Here is a 14787-nt window from a genome sequence, read left to right on the forward strand (position 1 = left end):
CATACTTGAACTCTCAGTGACCTTTGCTACCATTGACCATGGTATCCTGGATTGACTGTGGGATGAGTATCAGAGTCACTGTATTATAGTGGTTCCATTCCTACCGGTGTGGTTGAATCCAGTGTTGGGGGAGTGCTCTTCAATCCATGGGACTTGTGTAATGGGGGCACCATTTTGTCCATGGTGATATTTAACATCTGTATGAATATGTTGGGAATGTTTTTGGATGGTGTATTAGGTAAAGGGGGTCTGTTGAAGCCAAACAGTGTAGTATTATTTTGATGGCACTGTAGCCCATTACCAGCTGGTAGAAAAATCCTCTGATTGTAGATGCTGTTGTGAATGAAAAGGACCACAGAGCCTTGGGATGCCTTTCAAGGGGTCTCAGGATTGAAAGGTAGATTTTCTTTGAATGCCCTTGCATTTGCTTTTCAGTCAAGCAATGGTAAAGGTAAAGAGACCCCTGACCGTTAGGTCCAGTCCGAATGACTCTGGGGTTGTGGCGCTCATCTTGCTTTATTGCCTAAGAGAGCCGGCGTACAGCTTCCAGGTCATGTGGCCAGCATGACTGTCGCTTCTGGCGAACCAGAGCAGCGCACAGAAACGCCGTTTACCTTCCCGCCAGAGCGATACCTATTTATCTACTTGCACTTTGACGTGCTTTCAAACTGCTAGGTGGGCAGGAGCAGGGACCGAGGAATGGGAGCTCACCCCGTCATGGGGATTTGAACTGCCGACCTTCTGATCGGCAAGCCCTAGGCTCTGTGGTTTAGACCAGTGTTTCCCAACCTTTTTTGGGCAAAGGCACACTTGTTTGATGAAAAAAATCTCGCGGCACACCACCATTACAGCCCCGTGACGTCAGCGCGCAGCGTCATGCCGGGAGGGACGCACGAAAGTGAAAGTTTTCAATTTTTTCCCTCCCCCTTGCCGGGGAGCCTCCAAGCTTTGGGGGGGGGAGGAGGCAGCAAAGCGAGGGACTGAGGGACGGCGGCAGCTGAGGCGGCGGCGGCTGTTGTGGTGGTGGCGGCAATAGCGGGCGGAGGAGGGGGCGGCGGCGGGGCCGAGGTGGCCGCCGGCGGCGGGGGAGGCGGCGGCGGGTGGAGCAGGAGGGCGGCCGAGGCCGGTGAGGGAGTAGGGTTGCCCGGGGCTTGAGGAGCCGTCGCCGGGTGTTGCTGCTGCTGTTGTTGCTGCTGCTGCCCGGACATGCCGGCCTCCTCCTCGTCCGCTGTCTCGTGCTCCTCCCTTTTGCACGCGCTGCCCCGCCGCCGCCCCATTGGCTGGGTCCTGTCAGCTGATCCTGTGTTATTTCCTGTGTGTGTGTGTGAGGGGAGAATGGAGAGAGAAACCTCGGCACCACCACCGCGGAGCCGCCCCCGGCTCGACGCGGATCCTCGCCGCCGCCGCCTCTCACCGCCCGACTCGCCCGCCTCCCTCCCACGGCACACCAGCCAACGTCTCACAGCACACTAGTGTGCCGTGGAACACCGGTTGGGAAACACTGGTTTAGACCACAGTGCCACCCACATCCCCACAAATATGAATGGTACCAAATCTTTAAAATTTGCTTTAAATTTTGATGAAATTTAAATTGAGGTTTAAATTGAGATGAAATTCAAAGGATTAAAATGAAATATGTGAAAAAGGATGATTTAGAGGACTGAAGATGTGTTCCCACCTTTGCGGCCCCATTCTCTTGCAGTGAAAATGGGGAGGCTCTTCCTGATGGCTTCAGGGGCGGGCTGATGAAAATCAATTTCATGATCAGAGGAGAATTTGCTTTTCATGCAGACAACAGCTTTTCCCGTCACATTTGCTCCTAGGATTGGCACTCGAGCATAATGAAGTGTCATTTTTCAGCGGCATATTGACTCCAAGGCTTGAAACTGTGACAACCTCCCTGCACTGCCCCACATAAAAGAATGAAATAAAAATGAAATAAAAACCTCAGCCACCAAATATTATGGCAAGACAAACCTCTGTCACTCCCTCACCCCAAAGATTCCCCCCCCCCTATCTTTGGGGGCCAGTTTGGCTCCACCCCCACAAAATTACCCTTCAGTAGCATGGCCAAATGATTAGGCCTAACTCTGTTAAAATAAATATGATTTAATCTTGTGGTATGTTTTATTCCTTGAAATTTCAAACTGTTTTAAAATTCATAGGAGAATTCTTGGCAGTCTACATGTAAAAGAATCTGCTTGGAAAAGTAGCAAGATTTCAAATATGAACAAATGTCAGTATAGTTTTCACTTGAAGAGACAGACTTTGCTATGGAGATGATGACAGTGATTTTGTCTTCTCTGAGCATCATCTCCCTATAATAGCCACAAATGCAGATCTATGACCTTAGCCATGCTGGCCTTCTGTATCTTCCTCGTGTCCAGTCTGAAGCTCCTCAGTAATATCACACGTGGTCCTGTTCTTCCATTCTTTCCCTGAAGGACACACTAGTATTCACATAAGGCCAGGAAACATCTTACAGCAAGCAATTTTTGAACACATTCTCAAACAAAGCAGATTATCTGAGCTTCTGTAGAATCATTTGGAACAATTAAATACTATATATGAATATTGCAATGGGGTGACTGAAGAACATCACCCCGTAGCTTTTTTTCCAACGCTCATCTAAATCCATCTTTTGTTTCACTGTCTCCAGGGTTGACACAACCATCTGTTGAGGCGTTTAATGATTTTTGGAGAACTGCAATGGGGCAACAAAGAAAACCAAATCTGTACCAAGTAGCACAAGGCCAATTAAAAAACAAAGCAAATAAATAAATAGAGGTGAGAATATTTCTGTATTTTCCAAAAAATAAAATCAGAATTTATTTTTATTCTACATTTCCACTTCCCCCCTAGGTAAATCTAGTAGTAGTAGTAATTATTTATACCCTGCCTATCTGGCTGGGTTTCCCCAGCCACTCTGGGCGGCTCCCAACAGAATATTAAAAACACCAAACATTAAAAACTTGCCTAAGCAGGATTGCCTTCAGATGTCTTCTAAAAGTTATAGTTATTTATTTCCTTGGCATCTGGTGTGATGGCGTTCTACAGGACGGGTGCCACTACCAAGAAGGCCCTCTGCCTGGTTTCCTGTAGCTTCACTTCTCTCAGGGAGGGAACCGCCAGAAAGCCCTTGGCACTGGATCTCAGTGTCTGGGCAGAACGATGGGGGTGGAGACGCTCCTTCAGGTATACAGGACTGAGGCCGTTTAGGGCTTTTAAGTGTTTTGAATGCCTTGCTTCAGATTATAATATCTGGAAACAGGATCTATATTTCTTTGTTCATCTGAGGCGGCTTTCCATGAAGCCAATGCCATTTGGTATCTGAAGATCCTACATGACCTATAACTAAAATGCTGAATGCATGCCAGCATTCTTTATTTTAAAACAATAAACTGCAGATTGTGAAGCAAATTCATGATTTTTTTAAAAAAGTTTTTCAATTAAGTTAACTTGCACCAATTGCCCCAGCTTCCCACTCATTGCAAGGGAGACTTTGTAGCTCATTGGCCAAACTCACACTTCACATATAATAAGGTCCCGGAGCAACATGCAAATAGCATATACATTTAAAGACTTTCAGGTACCTGGCAGAGATTCCATACATACCAAGTGTCACAGGGAAAAAATGGAAACATCTCATTTTTTGGTGTGAGATTGCAACGGCCATTTAGGGTGCCACGATCTCACATGCTCCATGGTGAGTCACATAATCAATGCTGCCATCTTGCCCTGAAAAAAGCATGAAATCATGGTGCAAGTCATGTGACTCCCCCTGGAGCACATCCTGTTTTTTGATCTGAAAAGTATGAGATTCTGGGACAGAGGACAATACTGGGCTCAACGAACCAACAGTCTGAGGAGATCTAGTTCTTCATTCAGCAGTCCTGGTCATCATAAGTCAGACGCACTCTCCTGATCTATTGTCAAATGCTGGGTAAAAGACAGTGATGTTTAGATCTAATTGTATAGGCAAGCTGGCCCTGTACACTAAGGCTGCCTAATGGAAAGTTAATTGTAGAGCAGTGGAAAGGCATATAATGTGAATGAGCTAGAAACAGTGGCAGATATATAGGTGTCAGGCAGCTATGCTGGGGCTGCAGAGTTTGGCATTTGGTGACGTGTCTCATGCAGATGTGAATCAACCAGGGAGTGGTGACAGAAAAAAAAAGACTGAAGGCATTGAAATTTCTAAGAGTGACTTATTGTCTTGGGAAATTGCTGAAAAAGCAATGATTTTGTAGTCCTCCCTCCACCCCCTGGTATATGTTTCTTCAAGGAACTATGCAAGGCAATATAAGAGGCAACCAATGAAACCTTTATTTATCCAAAAGTACAACTCAAGACTCTTATGCTGACTAATTATTTTAAGGGATCTAATAGGCATATCTGCTTTTGATCAGTCACATGTTTTTCCCCCCACACCCTCCATTAACACAGATAGTGATTTTGTTGCACCATACCAAGTTCGCCTGCATTTTCCACCTAGTGGTGCTCTGCTAGGAACCAGATCTGGCTGTTTATGAAAAGAACAAATTGAGTAAGAGCAATTTCTGTGTTATTCAAATCCTCAGATCTGATGCTTGCCGAGCTGCAAATGGAAAGAGGGCAAAATAACACGAGCCAACCAACTCAATGTGTACATTTGAGATGAAAAGGATGGTAGGGGTTTTTAAAATCCATATTCAATTTTGCTGATAATTTCCCCACCAAAAGTAATCATAACTTCTGCAACTGCTAATACATAGGCTAAAGGCGTAACAACTTTAGTGGGTCATTAGAAACCATAGGTGGGATCCGAAGACACATGATTGAAGCTTCCGCCCACATTCTGGGGCTTTGGGGCATTCTCTGATTCCATTCTGGAGCACCTTGAGTCCACCCAAACAGCCACCCTTGAAAGTTAGGGGCTTTTCCAGAGCAACCTCTGATTCAGGACAAGGAGCTAAAGTTGGACACTAGTGCATATACCGAAGTTCTTGGTTGTATGCATTGGGTTCTTGGGAGACCAGACCAGCAGAATTAGAGACAGATAATCTGGTGCAAATCTTTACGATGCAAGAGCCAGTAAGTCTAGATAGATACCTTGTTCCAGACTACAGATGTGTGTAGTGGAACATGTTTGAATGTTTACCCTAAGGGGGGAAAGCTGTCTGCACAGAAAATTAGTACATCAAGAGAGAGGCTAGATCAGGTCTCTTGTCCCTGGTTTTCTCTTTGAAATGGTTTCTTTCTTCTTCTCCTTTTCAAGCTGGAGGAGCACTCAGTCATACAAATCCCCTATCTGTAGTCTGAAGTGCTGTCTAGGAAGAGCTATTACATGATTCTCCATTTGTGTACTGAAGCGGAAATAATGGAAGTGTGCAGTACAACTGAAGGGGCTCAGGAAGTCTTCTCATCCTGTTGCTCCATGTGCAAACCAGAGAGCTCTGGATTAATGGCAAGGTTACAATATTCAATGAAACAACACATGGTAGAATTGAAGGTAGGGTTGCCATACAGCCAGGAAAACCCACACATGTGCTCTTTTGGGGGACCAACATGCCCATCCAGGCAGATTTTAAAGGAAATGTCCGGGTTTTGGAGGGTTTTTTTGGGCTCGGACTTGGGCTCAGGCTCAGGTAGGTTGGGCTAGGACAGGCACCCCCAAACTTGGCCCTCCAGATGTTTTGGGACTACAACTCCCATCATCCCTGACCTGTGGTCCTGTTAGCTAGGGATGATGGGAGCTGTAGTCCCAAAACATCTGGAGGGCCGAGTTTGGGGATGCCTGGGCTAGGGCTTGCTAGCCCCAGCCAGGGAAACAGGCATGGTGGAGACCCCTTGTGCCTCTTTCCCTGACTCAGGCTGTCCTTTTTTTTGTTCAAGATACGGCAACCTTCATTGAAGGTGATGACCCAAAACAACTGCCTGAGTTTGTGAGATGGGGCAGAGAAACATGCAGCATGATGGTATTACAACAAAGGCAAGCCTACCTGAATGTTAGAGGAAGAAAGGGATAACCTGACACAGGACTGCCTGGTTGAATGCCATGCCTAGTCTAAACCACAGAGGAAAATGGAAAACAAAACAGAAGCTGCAATTCCTAATTACCAGATTAGCCATGTCATTCAGAACGAGGCTGTTAACAGAGAATGTTGTTCCTATTAGACAGTGGTCCCCCAAAACATAACAGAAACAAAAACACCACCAGATTCTAATTGGCCACTGAAGCATGATCGCAACAGATAAGGCTCTATCAAGTCATAGCTCCACCCAATGTGCAACAAAGGAACAAGCATACAAAAGAGCCAAACTGCTAAGCAATGGCTGGCAATGAATCTGCAAAACTGTAGAACACATGCATGTGTCAATCTGACCCAACAGACTTTCGCGGACATCTACCTGCATTGGGAAGCCTGCACACAAACAGGTGATTGTGGTTGCCATTCTACTCCATCTCCAGTGCAGCTGCAGGGGCTGTAGAGATAGGGCCTAAATACAAAAGCTGGGGATGTTTCCCATCAGGAGGCACATTAGGGTTCTGGATTTTGTTCCCCTCTGCCAAATTCCTATAGGTGCAAATGCTGCTCTTCAAACTGGATCCACATACTATCCTACCTACTATCCTGCCTTTGTTCAAATGCAAAGTTGGATAGGGCCTTGCATATATATATATATATATATATATATATATATATATATATATATATATATATATATATATATATATATATATGTGTGTGTGTGTGTGTGTGTGTGTGTGTGTGATATATATATGTGAGATATATATATATATATATATATATATATATATATATATATATCACATATTTTTGCAGAAGCTGCACATACAACACAATGCAATAAAGAATGACCATTTCATTCTTGTCATGAGAAAGGAGTCCTTAATTTATTGTCTGCACAATTTTAGTGGCATTTTAGGTGTTGTTGCATGTGTCTGCACCATTAAATTTCCTAGGAGGACTGTGTTTTTTAATAAAACAGCAGAATCTGGGGCAAAATAAATGAACAGAATGGCAGGACTGGGTTTCCAGCAAGAAATAGCTTTCTCTGCTTTAAAAGTAGGAAATTAGAACACGAACCAAAAAAAGTGAGTACCAGTTAAAATCTGGAGAAATATTTTACTGCCCTCAGTCCCATTAACAGGTCTTCTTTGGCACTTGAGAATGGTCACAAGTAGTTTGCCTTTTTTTTTATTCATAGAGAACAAAATTTACAAAGTCATTCATACACTTTTCTTTTTTTCTTTTTTTCTTTTGTTTGTTTTTTACTGACTTTGAAAATTGGGAATATTCAAAATACACTTTTTACCCACTTCATTCTTTCATTATTTACAGATATGTACAAGAAAAATGTAAGAGTTCTTTTTAATTGTATTAAAAATCTTTGCTGGTCAATTTCATTATATGGATGTTCCATGGGACGACTCCATGGCTTCTGGAATGACTCCCCCTGGCACAGACTGAAAGGACATTGGGATGGGGGTTTTCACAGGGCTCTGACGAAATAGTCCTCCGTTTGGTGATCTGTGTTTACACTGTATAGAGGGCATGGTAGCTGAGCTGCTCAGAGGCAGCGGCAGGTTGCTACCAGAGGCACCTGTGAGTGTCCTGCTGGCACCATGAGTTGTCTGTTCTGGTAAAAAGGAGGTGACAGAAAGTTGTGTGTTCTGGTATTCACGGACAGGCTCTAGGGTCTGACTGGGTGGCATGCCCCCAATCTCCAAGGCTGAGATTTCGATGGATGCTGGGGAGAGTTGCTTGTGAGCTAAATCTTCATCGATTAAACTGTTCATACGTCTGTGGACCTGTTCCAGATTCACTTCTTTATCCTATGAGAGAAGAGAGAAAAGTTTATTAATCCTGAAGTATTGGGGAGGCTCTATTCCCATCCAAAGAGAAAGTGGTGACAAGTTTTTCTAGTTCCCATGTAATTTGTCCTTCTCCCCACAGTAAAGCCTAAATGTGTATGTCTTTGTGGCCTCTGGGTCTAGGCTGCTATTATGGAGACTCCTTTGACTATCTTTGCTGATTTAGATCAGCCTTCCATAACTTGTGACCTACCCAGTTAACTCACCAGCCATGTATGGTGGGCCACTAGCTATTTAATAAACCTCTTCTTGTTGTTTTCTGACAGTGGAATTAGAAAGGTTGGTGGTTGTCAAACACCTGATAGTATATGACCAGTGGTTTGGGTGTGCTTGATGAGTCACAGGTTGTGTGGATTGATCTAAACATGGTGGTCCAAGCCTTGACAGATGGCAGATCACTTTATCACCCTAACTGTTGATTTCCATAATATTACAGGCAGAAATCCTTTTGCCTTTAGGTCATTTGATCCTTGCATGGCTAAAACAAAAGCAAATGTCTCTGATATTTCATGGTGTGGACTCTTAAGACCAACTCAATGCCCTTTGATTATATTGTTACGCACCATCACAAGCCTGATTTATTTCACATACCCACACTGAGGAACCACAATTGGCAGTGGATTCTCAGCGCACACAACAGATTCTTGATGTACACAGCAACAGATAATGCTCTTTCACTCATGATAATGTACACTGGGTTCCTCCATTGTTTATGTGAAATATCGTGCATGAAGTGGCCCTGGGAATGTAAAGGGATAGATGCCAAGATCGTAGTGGTGGGGCAAATAATTTAGCCATCAGCTTGACAGAAGACAAGCAAATATAAACTTAACTGTAACCTATGCAAGACATGGCCTGTCGTGGACAAAAGTCTCAGAAGTTGATACAGAAAGAAAACACTGGGTATTGGAGATGGCGAAGGAGAGGAGCAGCACAAACATTTGTTAAATGTTTGGATATGGATTATGACTATAAATTCAGCATCAGAAAAAGTAATAAAGCCTACTGTGAATACAAGTAATAGTGTATGCCGCAACCCTCACCAGATACCCAGGCACTTGCCCCATGCACTATCCAAATCACCCTGCTTTATATGAAAGTCATACAAGCCAAGAGCCTGTTATGTACTGAAGTTCTCACCCTGGGCCAGCAGGGGGATACTGTAGATAGTTTTCACTCAGGTCCACATATGCAAATAAGGGATTGAAAGTGACATTCAGTGATTGGATAGTTACAGAAAATGGTTACTGTTGCATTCTAGTGGAGTTCTATATAAGCAGGCTGGCTGAACCCTTCAGTTCAGTTCTGTTCTGGCCTGTGAATAAACAAGAGCTGTTTGAAGAATCACTGTGTCGTCTGATATGTTCACCCACAACTTAGCAGAGCCAGTGCAAGCTGGAGGGACATTTCTTCCTGTCAGATATTGCTCAGCTGATTAACAAATGTTCAGGAAGCTAGAGGGCAAATAGTTGCACTAACATTAATAGCTTCAACTATGTACAATATAATGTTTTCATGGCCCACCACAGAGTTTCCCATTGTCCCAGCCCATTAATGTCTGTAGATAGGAAACAACATGGGACAAGATAATGATCTGGGTACTCCCAATATGAAGTCTTTCTGGCCCCGTGGAAAGTCAGTAGTGGCACAAGAAGCAATTGTGCTATGAACCATCTCTGTGCCCAGAGACATTACGGGAGTAAAGAAGGATAGAGTAGTGAAAATCATGCTACCCCTTTAGCGTCATCCAAGCTTGAAGCAGTTGCAGGTAAATAAGAGAAACTTATCAACAGATATGGCCTGCAAAGCCAGCTTCCTTAATGAATAACTGTGTGCATCTTTCAAAAAGATTCTTCCCTTGACAGTACATCAAATGTATTTTGAGCCGTGAGCCAATTACGTTTATCTACAACAAACAAGAGTTGTGAGAAACACCAACATTGACATCTATGCTAGGAAGTCTTTTTCTAAACAGCTAATTGAATAGAAACTAGAATATGTCATTTGTATTTCAAGGCAACATGGCCAGTTGGAGGGGGAAATTTTGCCACTAATATTTAATCAGAAAAACTGGCATTACTCAAAGAATTATGGCAACCATATTGGGATTTTATGGGTAGGGAGTGGCAGAAATCTAGCATTGATTGACCCCTTTTTTCCTGGTCAGTTAGGTGACTTCACTGCACCAGGATTGACCTGTATGAGGTACTCATGTTGGTTTCTTCTCTGTAACTCTGTACTTACATCCTTGTTGTTTATCCAAATAAAAACTATAAATAAAAGAGGATTGCCAGATATCTGAAGTGGCCCCCTTATAATTTGGGTGTGCTATATGAAATCTGAAGATGTTTTGTCCCATCTCCTCTTTTAAAAAGGAAAAGGCAGAAAAAGATGATGCCAGTGCATTTGTCTAACTGTCCACTACCTGGATTCAATCAATCAGAGGAAATGGTGTACAGTATAGAGGGTAGTGAGTTTCATCTGTAAAGTGCCCACTTGTAGTTTATTTGTAGTGACTTTAAAAGAGGAGCATAGGCACACTAGCTAAAAGAGATGAAAACTTTAATATAACAACTTGGCACTTTCCATCTCAGAAGGCGTAAGAAATGATAATGCCGTTAAATCATATTCCAAATGCCACAAGAAAATGTTTTGTTTTACAGTCCCTAATGAAGATATCAATTTTCATTAGCTTTAAATGTAAAAGAGATTTGTTTTAAGACAGGTGATGCAGAAATGCATCTACATAATATATGGAAAGTAAAGAAAAATAGATGGAAATGAAAACAGTGGTATAGCATATATACCTACCGTTCACTATAATGGCACTGTCTTGAATTTAATATGAAGTGAAAAACAAGGGATTGCATTAAATGATTTATTTGCCTTAGTACACCCACTTTAAAAAGCTGGGGAACTTAGTTTTGGCTGATCCCCCTATCCACTCAAAGCCTCCCATCTCCCATGGCACAATGGGTCAGTGTGTTTGGCTGTTAACCAGAAGGTTGGTGGTTCAAGCCCACCCAGGGACGGCTGTGGGCAGGATTCCTGCACTGCAGGGGGTTGGACTAGATGACCATGGGGGTCCCTTCCAACTCTACAATTCTCTGATCCCCAAAAGCTGCAACTGAAAGTTGGGAGACTCTCTGGAACAGACTGAGATATGATGTCAAGGACTGTAATATGCGGTGGCTATCCTGACTTTCGTAAGCAGAAGCAGTTTCACAACTGGAAGCAAGCCAATGTCTTGTTCCAAAAATCTCACATTGAAGGTGAACATAAATGACTATTGGCCAAGTGGTATCTTACCACAGTGTGCATATAATCACTTCGTATGATGGTAATCCATGTGACATGAAGAATTGTACTTCTAGTTTAAAAATTGAGGATGTCAGTCATGTTTCCAAGAACGTGGCTGCTTGAAACCTGACCAAAGGCACCCCCACACTTATAATGTATATAACCCATAAGGGAATAATTTTTTTAATAATTCTGCATTCACTCCCTCCGTTAATACTTTCCAATTTGTCTAGTCCATTTGCAAGGCCATAATTCCAATTCATTCTGTCAGAATTTGAATGGCAGAGGTTTAGTTATTATCGCCTGCCAAAGGGAAGAAATGGGAGTAACACATGTATTTTGTTGTGATTTTAAAGTAACCGCTATGCACCGTTAAGCTAAATAGATGAATAAACAGTTGGCTTTTAATATACATTAATTTACACCCTCATTAGTCAAGGTTTTCAATACTTAGCAAGGTGTAATCACTGAACATAGATACATGTGGAAAACAAGACTCAGTGGTGTACATTAATTTAGCACTGTCAACTGACCTCGTCAAACATCACTTAATGCTACATAAAATTTGCTGACTGCATTCAGAATGCAGTTTTGCTAGGCTTAGTTTGGCAATTACTGGCATTTATTAAATCAGACTGGAGCTATATTCCAGATCTCTTCTATGTTAGGAAGTGACCAAACCTGTTCCAGAAACTACAGGGGGACCCCCCAGCTGACAAATCATGGCAAGTTAAGCAGACAAATGATGAGACGGTATATGCCTGTGGACTGTCTTGCCATAGTGGTGCATGCTCTAATTATTTCCCACTTGAACTACTGTAATGCGCTCTGTGTGGGGCTACCTTTGAAGGTGACCTGGAAACTGCTATGAATCCAGAATACGGCAGACTGGTGACTGGGAGTGGCCACTGGGACCACATAACACTGGTCTTGAAAAACCTACACTGGCTCCCAGTACGTTTCCGAGCACAATTCAAAGTGTTGGTGCTGAACTTTAAAGCCCTAAAGGGCCTCAGTCCTGTATACCTGAAGGAGCGTCTCCACCCCCATCATTCAGCTCGGACACTGAGATACAGTGCCGAGGGCCTTCTGGTGGTTCCCTCATTGTGAGAAGTGAGGTTACAGGGAACCAGGCAGAGGGCCTTCTCGGTAGTGGCGCCCGCCCTGTGGAACGCCCTCCTTTCAGATGTGAAGGAAATAAGCAGCTATCATATCTTTAAAAGACATCTGAAGGCAGCCCTGTTTAGGGAAGTTTTTAATGTTTAATGCTGTATTGTTTTTAACACTCGATTGGAAGCCGCCCAGAGTGGCTGGGGAAACCCAGCCAGATGGGCAGGGTATAAATAAATTATTATTATTAGTAGTAGTAGTAGTAGTAAGCATCCATTTATTTATTTATTTAACTATTTGATATATTAGACTTTTAGCTTAGGGTGGACAAGTGAATACTAAGAGGTGATATTATCACCATCTGCAAATATCTGAAGGGCTGTCACATGGAAGATGGAGCAAGCTTTCTTTGTGCTCCTCCAGAGGACATGAACCGATGGATTCAAATTACAAGGAAAGATATTCTGAGAAAACATTAGGAAGAACTTTCTGATGGTAGTGGGCAGTTGAGAGTGGAATGGACTGTCTCAGAAGGTAGTGGGCTCTCTTTAATTTGAGGTTTTTAAACAGAGGCTAGATGGCCATTTGGCAGGGGGGTTTAGCTGTGATTCTTGAACTGCAGGGTGTTAGACCAAATGACCATTGGGGTCCCTTCCAAGTCTATGATTCTATGATTCTACAAATATAAATCTAAGCAGTGGGGTCCTGGAAGCAAAATTGAAGTTGCTAGGCAGGCTGTTGGAAGTCAGGACCTCCATGATAGCTTTATCATGAATGCTACCAATTCCATTTGCAGAGACAGCCAGACAGCTTTAGCCGAGTAGCCTCCATGTGTGAATCAGACATTGGTGTCAGGAGGAGGGGTTGGATTTGTTAGGCACTGGGGAATATTTTGAGACAAGCCAGGCCTGGACAAGAGGGATAGACTCTGCTTGAATCAAGATGGAACCAGACAGTTGTCACTCCATATCAAAAAGGTGGTAGAACAGCCTTTGAACTGATGGGGGGTGGGGACCAGAGGGAGCTGAGCCAAGTTGTATTGATGCTCTTGCATTTAACTGTAAATATCATCTAGGCCCATGCTATCATTTACTCCATGTTAATGGCAGACCCAACAGTTCACAAGTGGTTAGATTTTAGCCCCCTTCTTCTTCCAGAGCCACTGTGAGACTAAACGTTTTAAAATGTAAGTATCCAAAGAAGGTTATTAACATTAACATACTCTGCTTCAGAAGCCAGTGCAAGGCAAGCTATTTTCAGAGTAAATTAGTATAGCTTGGAGAAGAAATTAGTATAGCTTGGAGAAGTATACCTTGACAAGGTAATAATTGGATGGGTAGTAGTGATCCTCAAACCACAACCATTAGTTTGTTGGAAAGTAGAGTGTAAATGTAAATAAAGTTGGAACAGGCAACTAGGTTAGTCCAAGCTAAGGTGGCAAGACAAAACGTCTGAGTTTGAAAGAAATGATGATAGAAAGTAAAATTAAGAAAGGAGGAATAGCCAAAATGGGGAAAGAGTTTTATGGGTGAACAAAATAGCTATTAGGCAGGTGGGTTAATATTTGTTGTACGCTGGCATATTATTGGCTAGGAAGCTTCTGCTCAAATGTTTTAACTGTCTAATATGTCAATTTCCGCCCTGTTGTGGTAGATTTATTTTTATGCAACAATGGAAATCTAAACACATATAGGAATTTCTAGATATATATTCTTTCACTACTTCTTGGAACATATGAACCAGGTCTGAGAGAGACTATGAAAAGGGTCTCTTTAGCCAATGTGTCTGTCATTTTCAGGTGTAAGGTCTGAGAAGAGTGAATTAAAGGTGGCATGTGGTGGGTAGACCTTTGGTTTACACGAACACTTCAATTTCAGAAGCAATGGAATGATTTAATCCCTACTGTCTTCTTGCTGTGGGTCAAATCATGTTATGGGTGAAATGTAGCTGCCAGTTCCTCATGGACGGATAATAACATTTGAAATAAGTACTGGAATGACATGAGATGGATGGATCATGTGGGAAGATCTCAAATCAGTGTTGTACATCTATAGAGGCCTATGATGGGACCTGCCCATTTCTTCTGAATCTGTTATTCAAATATAAATAAAACTGTGCCCTATCCATTAGGGTGTGCTCATTGGCCCTGTAGGCATCCCAAATAACAAGGCAAATCAGGACAATACAGGGAAAGGTCTCTGATGCACCTTATGGTACCTTCTTGGTGGCACAATTCGATTCAGAAAGATAAGGTGCATCAGACATTGCCTAAGCTTTCTAATGGCTTTGTCTCCTTGACTGTCCAAAGTCCTTGTAAATGGGGAAATGCCCAGAGCTTGAGGTGGTAAGGATGAGATACTCTGTCCATTATGCTTCCTTTCTGTTGCTCATTTTTCCAGCCATAAGGGCACACATCAGTTTTCATTTCATGAAAGTTCATCAACATTTTGGTGTGAATTTTTCTTCTTCAAATGCACATGTTTTTGGTAGGGAAGTTT

General features: G+C 42.8%; 1 protein-coding gene across 5 annotated transcripts in view; it reads right to left on the reverse strand.

Moving 5' to 3' along the window:
• Positions 1 to 4303: 4303 nt before the first annotated feature.
• The window catches only part of GRID1 (glutamate ionotropic receptor delta type subunit 1), a 740600-nt gene continuing 730116 nt past the window's right edge, over positions 4304 to 14787 (reverse strand). For 4 of the 5 annotated variants that reach the window (XM_081190826.1, XM_081190825.1, XM_081190827.1 and 1 more), the window contains 2 exons: positions 6841 to 7840; positions 4304 to 6439 (listed from right to left, as the gene is read on the reverse strand). In XM_081190826.1, the coding sequence (XP_081046952.1) occupies positions 7412 to 7840 (429 nt within the window). In that variant the 3' untranslated portion in view covers positions 4304 to 6439; positions 6841 to 7411. Of the gene's footprint in view, positions 6440 to 6840; positions 7841 to 14787 lie in introns of those variants that run through there. The other variant, XM_081190829.1, reaches the window with a different exon arrangement.

The sequence above is a fragment of the Podarcis bocagei genome (assembly GCF_964188305.1).
Source record: "Podarcis bocagei genome assembly, chromosome: 4".
NCBI classification, from domain to species: Eukaryota; Metazoa; Chordata; class Lepidosauria; order Squamata; family Lacertidae; genus Podarcis; species Podarcis bocagei.